The 13,956-nt window shown below is 40.4% G+C and overlaps 2 protein-coding genes across 6 annotated transcripts in view; both read right to left on the bottom strand.

Annotated features, from left to right (window-relative positions):
• The window catches only part of PIP5K1B (phosphatidylinositol-4-phosphate 5-kinase type 1 beta), a 363,978-nt gene that overhangs the window by 198,570 nt on the left and 151,452 nt on the right, over positions 1-13,956 (bottom strand). The window lies entirely within an intron of this gene.
• On the bottom strand, positions 9,571-12,262 carry PABIR1 (PP2A Aalpha (PPP2R1A) and B55A (PPP2R2A) interacting phosphatase regulator 1). The gene has a single exon (XM_010967908.3). The coding sequence runs from the start codon at positions 12,237-12,239 to the stop codon at positions 11,250-11,252; it is 990 nt and encodes a 329-aa protein (XP_010966210.2). The 5' UTR covers positions 12,240-12,262; the 3' UTR covers positions 9,571-11,249.

The following is a 13,956-nucleotide window of genomic DNA, read 5'->3' as shown; positions in this document are numbered from 1 at the left end:
TGTGAAAATGTGAATGAAAGAGGAAAAAAAAAAAAAAACCCAGCAATTTTCTCCAGTGCCAGAAAAAACTAAAAGGGAAGCTTATTGATTACATATACCATCAAAATTGGAACATGAGTTCCCTAGCCTGTGGACTGTAAGGGTTTTAGTCTGGAAGAGTTCCTAAAGCCTGAAACACTAACGTGCAACAATGAAATACATTATGATACGCATATCACAGGTTTCCGTGAGCAAACACTATGATTCTCCAAGCACTGTCTTCATTGATAAATGCTGATTTCTTTCCATAGAGAAGAACTGGTATTAGGAAAGATATATAGGCCATTGTCCCTTTCTTTTAGGAAATCTGTCATAAAGATAGGGGATTATTTCATGTATATACACACACACATATATACACATATACTTTTCAGGTTTCCATTTATTCAAATGATCAGTTTTCTGCTGAATAATTTTACATGCCTTCTCTAATTCTTACTACTTTTGAAGTCGGAACTACTCCCACTGAACAGGTGAAGACTGAGGCATACAAAGATTAAGTAATTTGTCTGAAACACAAAGCAGGGAAGTGGGAGGGTGAGGTCTAGAATGCGGTTCTACTAGCCTGCAGGTGTAGGGCTCTTAGCCACTATAGGACATTACACCCCCTCCACTCCCCACCCACTCAGCCAGCATCCTCCCCCACCTCCTGCCCCTTCACCACACACACAAAACAACAAAGTAGGGGCTAGAGGCAGTAGGTACAGCGATTCAGAGGAAACCAATACCTAGAGTCAGGATAAGCAGGGAAGGCTCCATGGAGTGAGCAGGACTTGGTTAGACTCTTGAAAGGCAGAAATGAAGTATCAGGAGAGAGAAGTAATTCCAGGAGAAAGCATTCTTCCTTCCTGAGCACAAATACGGCTTGGAGTCCTGTCCCTGAGTCCTCCTGTATAAAGGATTGGGACAGACTGTGCAACCCACAAGAATGAACCTGACAATATTTTACGATTAGAATGAAATCGTAGCAATTCCACGTGAGGAAAGCATTCTTTCTTTCTTATCATTACTGGTGCTCTTCTCGCCCACTGTTCAATAAAAATTTTGAAAAGGAATATGGGGGGAAAAAAAAACAACAGTCCCTAAATAAAACCTAAGAGGACAATGAACTACTTAAAAAAAATTCACAGCACTCACTGAAGAGGAAAATGTCTCTGGGTTAAGAAACTGGGCCAAACTTGCAGAAATAATTGTGTCATGGGTGTGGAACTAAATTTCAATTTATAAGTGGAAAAAAGCCATTAAAAGAAATAGATGACAAGGGAATAAAGTGAACCAGATGAATTCATGAAGGGAGTGAATCAGTAAGCCTTTTGCTTGAACAGTCTACGCGTGTTTAGCATAAAAGCATTTACTTATAGATTTTTCTCCTCATGATAATACCTAAAAAGGGTGGGGGAGAAAAAAGTTACATTTTACCTTGGTTCCCCCCCCCAATTATCACACATATGTAAAGGGATATTTCTTGTGAAATGCTTAATAACATTTTACCAATAAGAAGGGGAGGCAGGTGACCTTTTATTAGTTCTTTATCCTCAAAGACCTAGAAGCACTAAATCTCTTTTTTCAGCCATCTGGCTGTCTCCAATTCTGCTCATCCTATTCTCTTAAACCTACTCTAATCAGGCTCCCACCCCACCACTCCAATGAAACAACTCTCACCAAGGTGACCTGTAACTTACATGGTATGAAATCCAGGCAGGGCTCAATGACTAGTCCTCACCTTACTTGTCAGATCAGCTGCAACTGATAACATTTGATCACTCATCCTCTTTCACACATTTTCTTCACATCATTTCTAGGACATTATGCTATTGACTTTTACCTCCCTGGTCGTTCCTTCTCGGTGTCCTTTTCCTGGCCTCTTAATGTCTATCATAGTGTGCCCCAAGGTTCAGTTTTTATTCTTCTAGTCTTTGCACACATTCATGTGACCCTTAGTGATCTCATGTATTCTCTTGACTTTAAATATCATCACAGGCAGATGGCACCCAATTGTGTATCTCCAGCCCAGCCCAGCCCTTTTTCCTGAACCCTAGATTTAGATATCTAACTGCTTACTTGACATCTCTTCTTGAATGTCTAATGAGGATCATTTACTTAACATGAACTCCTCATGCCCACCCCTAACCCCGCCAAACAACAACAGCAGCAAAGAAAAAAACAAACAAACAAACAAAAAACAAAAAAACCCCCTCAAACCAAAAAATCCTTCCTCACTGACAGACTTCCACATCTCAGTTGATGGCAACTCCATCCTTCCAGTTTCTTTTTTCTCTCTCTCACCCTTCTCTCGTGCCCACCTTAAATCTGTCAGCAAAATCTATTGGCTCTACCTTCAAAATATATCTAGAATTTAACCACTCCTCCCTGCCTCCACTGTTACCACCCTCATTCAAGCTACCACTATCTCTCACCTGGATTGTTGGAAAGCCTCCTAATGGGTCACCCTGCTTCCACCCCTGCCCCTCATAGTCTATTGTCAAGACAAGGAAGAGTGTTTCTTTTAAAACCTAAGATAGGCCACTTCTATGCTCAAACCCCTTCAATGGCTCTCCATCTCTCAGAGACAACGTCCTTTACTGGCACACAAGACCCTGTGCCAACTGTATCTGCAATAATCCCCACCCCCACCCACCACTCTAAGTCCCTTCCAACTATCTTTCCCTTTAATATCTCTGCTCCAGCCACTCTAACTTCCTTCCTGTTCCTCAATGTATATATTACGCAATTTGCTTATTTATTATGTTTATTGCCACCCCTCCCTCCACCCTGTTAGGATGTAAGCAGCATATATGCTCTCCAAGGACAGGAGTCTTTGTTTTGTCCACTGATGTTTCTATCCTAAGAGACTAGCCAGTGTGAGGAAGGTGCTCAAATCAAAACTGCTTCGTGAATAAATTTCTAGTCTCCTAGCAAACTATAAAGAGCCCAGCCATGTGACTACACTTGTTCCACTAAGAATCTTACTACATTCCTTTCTTTTAAAAACAGTCAGTGCCATTTATTCTCCCACTTAATCCATCCATTAATCATCCACTCAGTTATAAAGTGTGAGTAACTCTAATGCTCTATGCACTGGCATCATGGACAGAAATAAAAGACAGAGGCTTTTTTTTTACACAGGTTAAAGAGATAAGAAACCATACAAACATGCATCAGCCTGTTAACTGTCTTCACAGAAGGTAGCCCTGGGTATAACAAGATCATAGAAGAAAGCAACCTAACTGACCAGGGCTGGAGAGGCAGAGGCCATCAGAAAAGGCTTTCCAGAAGCTGTCCCCACCTTGGCCTAAGTTTTCAAGGAGTTAGTAAGGGAAGAAGGTTAGTAGGGACTGCAGAAGGAGGAGGAAGTGCTGTTCTAAGCAGAGGACACAGCTGGTTAAAGCACAGCCAGCATATGGGAGCATGAAGCTGAGCGGCTCAGAGCCCTGGAATTTGGAGGGGTATGTGGAGGTACGCAAATTACCAAACTGCTTAATTTGATTTAATCCTGAAGTTAAGGGGTAACCATTAAAAGTTGAATTTCAGATTTGCATTTTAGAAATATCTGGTAGCAAGTAGTGTGGTAAAATGGGGCCCTGAGAAGGACTATATAGATAGGCATAGAACTTTGAGTTTGAAATCCAGTATAAATTGGTGAGGTAAAGAGCTCCAAGAACTTTAATTCTTGACTCAAAGCAATGTTTGATAACAATAAAAGATAATTATCAGTGTTACTATTATTTACCACTTTAAAAAAAGAAAACTTAAAAGAAGAGACCATTAAGGGAAAGATGCTTGAAGAAATTCTTCAACACATCCTGATTCAACCACAAATCCCAAATGAGGTGGAACAAAGAGCAAACCAACATTCATGAAGAAAACCACTATTAGTGTCACTCTCTACTCCACAGGGAGCGTATAATGACAGTCCAGGGGCTCTTGTGCCAAAAGGAATACCCAATCCATTCGTCATTTCCTCACTCCCATCCCCTCCTGAACATCTTGCATTTTCTTTTCCAGAAGACACCAACACTCAATAGCTGCCTGTCACTTCGGAGTTCCAGTAACCCTCCTGGCATTGCAACAGTAAAATCATTCTTTGTCCTTAAAGTAAGGTGGAGGGATTGTCTGAATCACAGGAATGGTTACCTCAATCAATCATTTTACTTTGCGAGGGCACAAAAGATCTTTTTCAATTGTCTTCTTTCACAACACACCTTGCTAGCCAAGCCTCAGATGTCAGTTTGTTTTGGAAGATTGTTGTAGGCAATTGGAAAAGAACCAGAACTACCCCTGGCATTGATACAGAACCGAAATTTCACAGGTAAATAAAAGCAATACATTCTCTGTTCTCTAGTTTCAGTCATACTATCTTAGAATTTATTAATGCGTGATTTTCACATCTCCCCAAATATTTATTCCAGAAGTTCAAAAAGGAGAAACAGAAATCAGACACAAAGAGATGCCAGGTACGAGAACCAAATACTTATTTCTCTTTTAGGGTAGCACTTAGAATTCAGAAAGCTGATGCAAAATGAAAGTACAAAACACTCTCGCCAACAGTACCTACACGTGTATACCTGTGTGTGTAATTTACAAAGTCCAACCTACCTATCTATGAAGACCCAGGAGGGGAAAATGAGAGGAAATCTAAAATGGCAGGAAAGCTAAATATGGCTCCAAGCACACAAAGCAAGGCTCATAAAATAGGTCAGGTGTCTGTATGTGCGAATGTGCGTGTGCATTTGGTTGTACATGCACGAGACTGGCGTATTTGATGTTATCCACATAACGTCTGTGTTATAAAATTATTCTCACAAGTAAGCTATATATAGAAACAAAAGTCACTTTTGAGGTGATTTTTAAGTATTTATTGAACTTCTAAAACCGATACTAACCTTTTGGAACAAATTGTGGCTTTCAATGGTTTGTTTCAAAATATCTAATGAAGGGATGTGACATTGTGAAACTTGAAGTCTAAGCACCAATTCTAAAACGCATTCAAAGGGAAGTTTTCCTGTTTGAGTCCTCTTGCTTAACAGTGAAGTGATTTTCTATGAAGTAAAGTTAAAAAAAGAAAAGTTTCTTAGGGATTGCTCAATTGTTCTGAATTTAAATTTCTAACGTCTGGGAAGAGCTTCCTATAGAGAAAGAAACCAAGTTTGTTATTTAGGTAGTAAAAGATTTTGGATCATTCTGTAAATCCTGCTGTTACTTCTCTAAAAATTATACTTTTTTAACTTATAGTTTATTTTTGGGGGCGGGAGGGCCAAATAGTTCTTGCTTTTGTTTCCCTTGGAATGATGATCTAAGAGCAACCAAGGAAACCGTGTAACGCAACTATAACAAAGCATATGTAATGTATATACATACATTTTTAAGCAATAAACTAAAATTTGTTTGTAGTTTTGGGATGTCTTATTTCAAGTAGTAAAACAGGTTTAAAATATATAAACCATAATTTCCTTCTATGCCACTTAAAATTCTTTTTTACCTATTATTAAAGAAAACAATACTCTCGATAGCTTCCTCTAATATGATAATAATGTCTGAAGTCATCAATTTTAAGTAAACATATCATTTGATATAAAATTGAAGTGGCAACACTAGTAAGCTAGAAAACAGGCTTAATCTCAAAAACAGAATGTCTGTTCACAAGGAAAACATGAAAAGGACCTAAATTCAAAAGGAAAAAGAAATAGAAAGTAATAGAGATTTGAGAAAGTATATTTGTTTTTCTCATCTGTTAAATGGGAATAACCTTAGCACTGACCTCACAGGGTGGTCATGAGGATTAAATAAACTCATACATGCAAAGCACTACAAATAGTGTTTAGGCCCATACTGAATACTCAGTAAATATTAGTGCTAATTATTTTAATTATTGGCAATGGCTCATGTTATTAGACTATCTCTTGCTTTTCCACTAGGGAAAGCAAACAGTCTTAAAGAGACCACAATCTTGTGAAAATCTTGGCTGCCAAGCAATGATAGCCCTATTTCACAGAGGAAGCATACGGAAAAAACTACTCAGGATTTCCTACATCCAGAAGCAAGAAGAGGTCATTACTGGGGGATCGGTGTTTCTGATTTGTGAAGCGAAAGCTATCATCCAAAAAACACATAAGGCTTGTTCTGCATTTTCCAGAGTTGGACTTGATTTAAATGGTGGAAGTTAGAGAGGGAAATGTCTGCTCGGTGTAAGAAAGACTCTCCAGCATTGAAAACATTTATAAAGGGCTAGGCTGCCTAGAAGGGTACAGAGTATACTGTTACTGAGTGTGAGAGTAGGAGTTTGAGCAGTCAAAGATGATAAAGAAAAGATTCCTTAGCAAATCCACACTAAATTACAACAATAATGACAAACACCACCAGCACCACAAGGATAGTAATGAGAGCTGATACTGCTACAGAAATTGCCTAGCATTGCTGTCAGGACTTTACATACAGTGACCCATTTAGTCCTTAGCTCAGCCACCTGGCTCTACAGTCAGTGTTTTTACCCACTGAATTACCTTCCTCCCAGTTCAGAATCCTGAGCAAGTTACCTCATCTCTCTGTGTCTCCATTTCCTCATTTATAAAATGAAGATAAAAATAGCACTGATCTCAGAGAAGAGTAATGATGTTTAAATGAAAGAATACATTTGTTTAGCAGTTAGAACAGTGCCTGACACAGAGCAGGTACTTAATGTATAATTTTTTTTTTATATAAAGGTCATACCAATTTTAAGGAAACTTTTTTACTTGGATGGCAAGTTAGGGAAGGAATCAAGAATCATCTTGGCTATAGTGAGCAATCTGACTCAGAAACAATTTTTTTAAATCAAGTAAGTAGAACTCAAGGCTTGCTGATTTAGGACTGATTCTCTGAACAAAATTAGACATGAAAAACATGGACAAAACTGCTAAAGTGAGATCAGATTCTCTGTATAGTTTGTCATGATTGATAATAAAGTAAGACCTTGAAAATACAGCCTAGTCCATGACCCACTGCTGACTTCTCTTACCACCTCCAAGGTCTTTGCCAATCACTCAGCTCCACTTTCAGCAGAATCCTTAACTGCTTCACACACTGGACTTTAGTACCTGCTTAACCAATTCCCTAACCTAGGTCAAACCAATCTACTTCTTTTATAGCTGCCAGCCAACTGCAACTTGGCATCCAGTGTGGCCTAATAAACCTCCCATCACCCATGTCACTCCTTTACAGATTCTCATAGAGGCAGTATTAAGCCTTTCTTTCACTCAAGCTTCCAAATCTATTCCTGCCCCACCTGCAAGTATCCTAATCTCCTCAATAATTGGAAAACAAGCAGATACAAATTCTTTTCACTTTTCTTATACCCTCCTCTACACCCCTAAAATCCTACACAAATCAATTCAATATTTACTGCTAACTTTGCCTAGCCTTTTCACTCTCCTTCCTGTTTCAAAAGGAAAAAAAAAAAAACTTCCAGATCTCCTTTCCAAGACCAACTCTTTCTTCTGTTCTCTGATGCTACTCAGGAAATGTCAGTTACATCATCTTCGGTTTGCTGTTTTGGCAACAATTCCCCCCAGTCTCCCACCTCTCTCCTGGATCTTCAGACTTTTTCTACTTATCTAAACACATGCCTGTAAGAAAACAATTCTCAGTACTGTTTCCCTCATAAGCCTTGACCCTCTCCCCATTATACCGCCAAGTATCTCAGAGTGGTCTCTTGCTGTGGGTATGTAGCTGCCTTTAGTAACAAATGCGATCATTAATTAATTTTTCCATTTATGCTGTGTTTTTAACACAATAAAGGAAAATAAACAACAGAGGTTTGTCATATGTGACAAACTGTACTTCAACTAAATGTTGACTTGTGCTTTGGGACTTCTAGCACAAAGTTTAAAACTTTAAAAAAATGTTTTTGGAAGGATAATTCTTACATGAGCTAAGCCCTGACATTCTACAGAATGACTGAAGTTATGAACAATAATATAATAATGTAAGTTGTCTATGTAACCTCTTAGAGCCTTATCTGATTTAAAACTTATCGCCTTTATAGAAAAATAAACTTACAGAAAATTTCTCTATACGTTCAGGGAAAAGGGTCTGGCAAAAAGACCTAAAATAGGAGACGAGAAGATGTACTTCACAAGAAGAAAGCAAGCCAGTGAGGGTGGAGTACAGAAAACAAGGGGAGGGAGAGTCAAGGGGCAGATTGCACAGCGCCTCCTACACCAGAATTAATACATTTGGACATACCATAAGAACAACGGGGAGCAAAGGAAAAGCTTTAAGCTGGGAGATGGAAGGATCAGATCTGTAATTTTAAAAGGATTACTTTAGTTGCTGTATGGAGAATGTACGGGCAGCCAACCAGAGTGAGTGTGAAGGGACCAATGGGAAGTAGGAAGCCTAAGAGGGGAATGATGGTAGGCTGGATCAGGATGGCAGTAGAGATGAAAATAAGAAGACAGATTCTGGAAGATGAAATCCATAAGATTTGGTGAATGATTAGATATGGGGGAAATAAAAGAGAGAGATGTCAAGGAGATATTGGTTTCCTGAATTTATATACATATATACATGGAATGTGGAGTAACATCTTGTACAATATATATTGAATTATTAACAGAAGTTACCACTGGGAAGGGAAATGAATTTTACATAGTAAAAGGCAGACTTTCATGTTTTTACTATCTAGATATCTGCAATTGTTTAAATATTTTTATAATCAGAAGGTATACATTATTCCATAGTGAAATTCATATGTGATAAAAAGAAACAAAGCATTTTCCTGGCTGAAAAGGATAGGAATAGCATTTTAGGGAGAAGGAACAATTCAATCAAAGGCACAAACACGTGAAAGTACATGGCATATTTAAAGAGGATCAAGTGGGCTAGTGTTTACCGAGTAAGAAGGAAGACTGCGTAACTGGGACAGGATGAGCAGGGGGGTAAGAGCTGTGTTAGAGTATGGCCGGTTTATGAAGGCCCTTATTACATGTCAGGCTAAAGAAAGCATTCCCTAAACTGTAGAAAGTGAGAAAGCATATAAAGTTTTTAAGCAGGAGGGTAACAAAATCAAGTTTATAATTTACATAGATCACTTTAGAGGCAGTGTGAAGACTGGGCCAAAAGGGAGGTAAGAAAATAGGCTGGCAGATCACTTAGGCAGGAACTTAAGCTAAATCAGGGCCAAAAGAGATAGAAGAAGAGATCTGAGATTCACTTCAAAAGTAGACAGGACTTGGTGACCGAGCTGGATGTGACAGATAGGGGAAAGAGAAAGTCAAAGATACTTCCCATGGTTTTGAGTTTAGGAAATTAGATAGGATGCTATCCATTTACGTAACTGAAGAACAAGTTAAATGAAAAGATAGTAAATTTTGTTTGGGAGATGCTGAGGTTACAGTACCTCTGGAAGCAGGACAGTGCCCAACAGGAAGTTGGGTATGTACGTTTGAATTTGAGGAACAAGGTCCGGACTGGAGCACATGAACACTATTATTACCCAGAACAGAGAATTTTAAGCCTGTGGACACCATCTTACCCTCAATGTAATTCACTGAATTCTTGAGGCAACTGTCAAAAGTTGACCAGTTCCATTTATTCTCATAGTTGTAAAAATTCCACATAATTGTTAAAGTCTCTGTAGGCAATAACTGAAAGTGGGCCGGAACTTTTTGTCTTGTTTCTTGGTCTCTCTCTTAGTCTTTTTTTTTTTTTTCTCTTCCCTTTTTGTTTACCATTCTTTCTTTCTATCTACCTACCTGTCTAGTTAAGAAAGATACAGGAAATATAATAAGAAAGTATAATATAAAAAAACTGTTATTAAATATTTCCATATTTTGTATTAATTGTAAAAGGCAAAGAAAAGAACATTTCACAATTCTACCTTTAACAAGACCTAAGTTAAGTAACGATTTATCTAGGTGACTCTCCTCTGATTTTCTCTAGTGAGTCACTGACCCTTAATTAACTGACATTCCCCAGGCAGTCAATTCCAGCTGTAGCTTTAACCACAGAGGTTCCTGAAACAAACCCAGTCCTGTTGTTGCTTACTGTCAGAAATTCGAGTCACACTGTACCTCTGTCTAACCAATGATGCCCTAGTTTCTTGGGAGGTGAAGAGGAAGGACCTGTTGGCAAGGAAACAGCTGCTTCTTCCAGAGCCAGGGAAAACCAAGAAGGTGACAGATGGGCAGAACAGAAAAGCAGCCAAAAGTTGCTCTGGCTCCTTGCTGACAAGGATTTTCAGTGAGGCACGACTGGATATTTTAAATCATTTAAACTCTCAATGATTGAGAGTTTTATCCACCTGGGTGCTCTGGTGAAGTTCAGCAGGGCTTCCCCTACATTTTTTTAACATTTGAAAAACTTTTAAGTTAGCAGTGATACAAAGAACCTGGCCTCAGCCTATGTACCGTGGGCTAAGACTGCAAGGCACTGTCCCATTTCACTTTAGGAGTATACCCAAAAGAATGCACTTTCTGGTTAAAAAAAAAAAAAAATTCTGTAGTTATATTTGTACGACTTACTAGAATTATTATTAAAATTTCATTAGAAAATGTTTTTTAAATATATTCACTTTTATATATTTAATTTTAAAAGATTTGTTGCAAACTTTTATATTTTTGTTCTTTTATCACCACCACCCCCAACCACTTCGGTACCCAGAAAATTAAATACTCAAGGATTCCTGGGCAAAATAGACAACCACTGGATGGATAAAACTAACATTTTAAAAATAGCTGTACATAGGTAAGTTATTGTTCTTCATCAAATGGAAATAAGCAATCACTGAAAATAACATTAAAAATTAGTGTGGGCATGAAGTATGGAATTTTAAAACATCAGTTTACTATGCTGATTAATTCAACATTTATATTTGCATCAGAACTTAATAATCCCATAAATAAATAGAGCTCTCAGTTATTTTAAAAAATCAAGGGATAACATATGTATTTAGACATATTAGCAGCGTAAAGATGTATGCTTCAACACACTTATTGGGAAAACGTCTGAAAGTATTACTACACTGAATTCAAGGGCATCCGCAGGAACCTGACATAAAAGTTCTCTAGAATAACAACATTTCAGGAAATTCCAAAGAAGGAAAAGGGTCAAATAGGAAATAGCCTCAAATTAATCGACAAAGTTCAGTGCTTCCTCCAACTTGATTTTTCCCTCCATTGCAAAAACAAAAACAAAAACAAAAACAAAACCGAGTCTCAGGATGGGTGAGTGAATCACTTGGATGAAAGTTCATCTACTGGAATAAATGGAGAGGCCGCTTGGGCCGGCGACACAGGAGAGTCGGTGGTAGTGCTGACTTTCGCTGGTGAGTTACAAGAAGATCCGGCACTGCTGCTGTTTCCATCGAGGGTATCGGAAGATACACACACACCAGGATCTGACAGCTGTGCAACGTCAGAAGAAAGCATGTTGGTGATGCCCTGGAAAAATCTCTTTGGCTGATACTCAGTTTCCATTTCACATTTTCTTTTCAAAGGTCCAAGAACACTTGGTCTAATGCAATTAATGGGACTCTGGCTTCTCCGAGTAGTAAATCGGGTCGTTGGACTAGGAATAGGACTTGGAGGCAATCCATTGCTACTCACAAAACTTTGCAAGGATGGTGAAAAACACTGCTTCCCAATTCCCCGGGTGGGTGACGGTGCTGGTGACACCGGAATGAAATCGATGCGTTTCGGGGAGGCAGATTTCTCCACGTCGTTGTCACTCAGGCTGAAACTTTCCTCCCAGGAGTGGCTTATCTGCATTGCGTTCTGCACCTCGCGCTCGTGGACCGTCTCTCGGTTGATCAAGTCCATGCCCTCCTCTTGTTTGATCTGGTGCAAGCGGCTGCTGTGCATGCGGACGGGAGAGGCCGGTAGCAGCAGGCCGTGGCGGTTCGGGAACGTCGTGCTGTTCCGCCTGGCGCTCGGCGCCTCGGCCTGGAACACCGGCGAAGTGTCACTGAGGCCGTGGATCAGGGGGGCGCTGTTAGACCTCCTGAGGCCCCCGCCGCCGCCACTGCCGCCGCCATCCCCCGGGCTCCCGCCGGTACCCGGAGGCAGCTCCAGGTCTAGCTCCATCTTCTCCTGAGCCATGTCGGGGGCAGGGAGGCGGGGGCGGTGCTCAGTCAGAGACCTAGGATTGCCATTCCCCGCAGTCCAAGGCCGCCGCTGCCGCCACCTCCACGGAGAATCTGTCAGCGGGCTCGTCCCTCCGCGCATGCGTGCCCCTTCGCGCAAGCGCCTTGCGATACCGCTCATCGAGGCGCCAGCTTAATACGTAATAACCGCGCTGCAGCCCTAGGGGGAGGGGCGAGGAGTGGTTGGGCCGCTAGGAGTACGTTCCTTCCGCAAATAGTTACTGAGCGCAAGCTTGCATTAACGCATGTTAATAAGCCTACCATATTCAGGAGTATATATTAAGAGCTCTGAAATGAGAGGCCCTTGGTGATGTGAGGCTGTGTGATGAGAAGTGGGGTTTGGCCTAACTAGAGAGGGCTTCCCTAGGGAAGGGACGAGGCTGCTGCCTGGGAAGCGGGAAGCGAGGGCTACCAGCTGGGTGGCTGGCGGGAACCAGGAGGGGAGGGAGGGAGTGTGGCCTGGAGTGGAGAGTGAGCTGGCAGAACGTGAGGTGGTAGACCAGGGTAGGGTATGGTCTTTATCCTGAGAACAATGAAATCTCGGAAGGTTTTCAAACATGGACATAACGGCGACTGATACGGCTGCTGGCTGCAGAATACTGTTATTGAGAGATTAGGCCCTACAGAAAAAAGAGCAGAGAAGAGGCTATACTCTAGGCCACAGAGAATGGTTATTTGCACTAAGGTGGTACTGTGGGAGAGGAGTTGGAGAGAATAGTAACTCTGAGAACCATTTAGGTTAAACGGGGAAATAAACCACCCTGTAATGGTATTACTGTTGTTTTATTTACAGTCATATTTCCAGCACAAGCATATGTGATCAATCATGTTCATTCAGTATGAGGGATTAAATGAAGGGAAAACCAATAGGCCCTAGAACTTAAAACACACCGCATGGCTCATGTAATTAATCTAAACTTTGCAATCTCATTAAAAATCAGTTTAAATTTATTATTTCATGTATTCTGTCAGATTTTTTTCTGTGTTCCAACGGTGTGCCAGGTAGCTGGTAAGAATTAGGCCCTAAGGTGAGGACATTTAATTTCTGCTCTGGGGGAGGGTCAGAAGAGATAAATACCGAGGCTATTTTCAGATAGTGGTAAGCCTGTCTTAAGTGGTAAAATAACAGGGCAACGTGATAGAGCACTACTGGTAGAAGGGATGGACAATGCGATAAGAGCTGAGGTAGAAATGACAAGAAGCAAGTCATGTTAACATTTGGGGGATGAATATTCGAACCATAGAGAATAGCAGATGCAAAGACCCAAGGCAAACATGAGCATGCTGAGCTGGCAAGAAAAGAAAAAAGAGGAGTGCAGCTGAAGCATGAGGGGGAGAGTAGTATGAGGGGGTACCGGAATTTGGATCATATTCTAAGTATGATGAAAAGCCACTGGGGAGTTCTAAGCAGGAGAGTGATATTTTCTGGTTTACATTTTAAATATCACTTTGGCTCTGTGGAAAACAGGCCAAAAGAGGGCAAGAGTGGAAGCAGAAAGATGGATTAGGAACCTATAGCAACAGTACAGATGAGATTATTGGACTAGGGTTGTATCCAGGGGCGATGGGGAGAAGTAAACAGATTCAGGATATGTTTTGGGAGGAGAACCAATAGGCTATGCAGGTGGATTAGATTTAGATAGTGAAAGAAATGGATAATTCAAAGGCAATTATAGGCATTTTAGTTAAACTGGGTAGATGGCAGTATCATTTACTGAGACAGGGAAAATGCACTTAGAGAAGTAGAAATTAAGAGTTCTGTTGTGGTAGATTTGATTTGGTGGTGTCTATTAGATATT

This window comes from Camelus bactrianus, chromosome 4, assembly GCF_048773025.1.
Source record: "Camelus bactrianus isolate YW-2024 breed Bactrian camel chromosome 4, ASM4877302v1, whole genome shotgun sequence".
Classification (NCBI taxonomy): domain Eukaryota; kingdom Metazoa; phylum Chordata; class Mammalia; order Artiodactyla; family Camelidae; genus Camelus; species Camelus bactrianus.
The sequence above is the reverse complement of the archived record's forward strand: the minus strand, read 5'-3'. Positions and strand labels throughout refer to the sequence as shown.

Bases quoted from the DNA above. Each gene is read 5' to 3' on its own strand.
- PABIR1 (XM_010967908.3), bottom strand. From the start codon at position 12,239: ATGCGCGGAGGGACGAGCCCGCTGACAGATTCTCCGTGGAGGTGGCGG.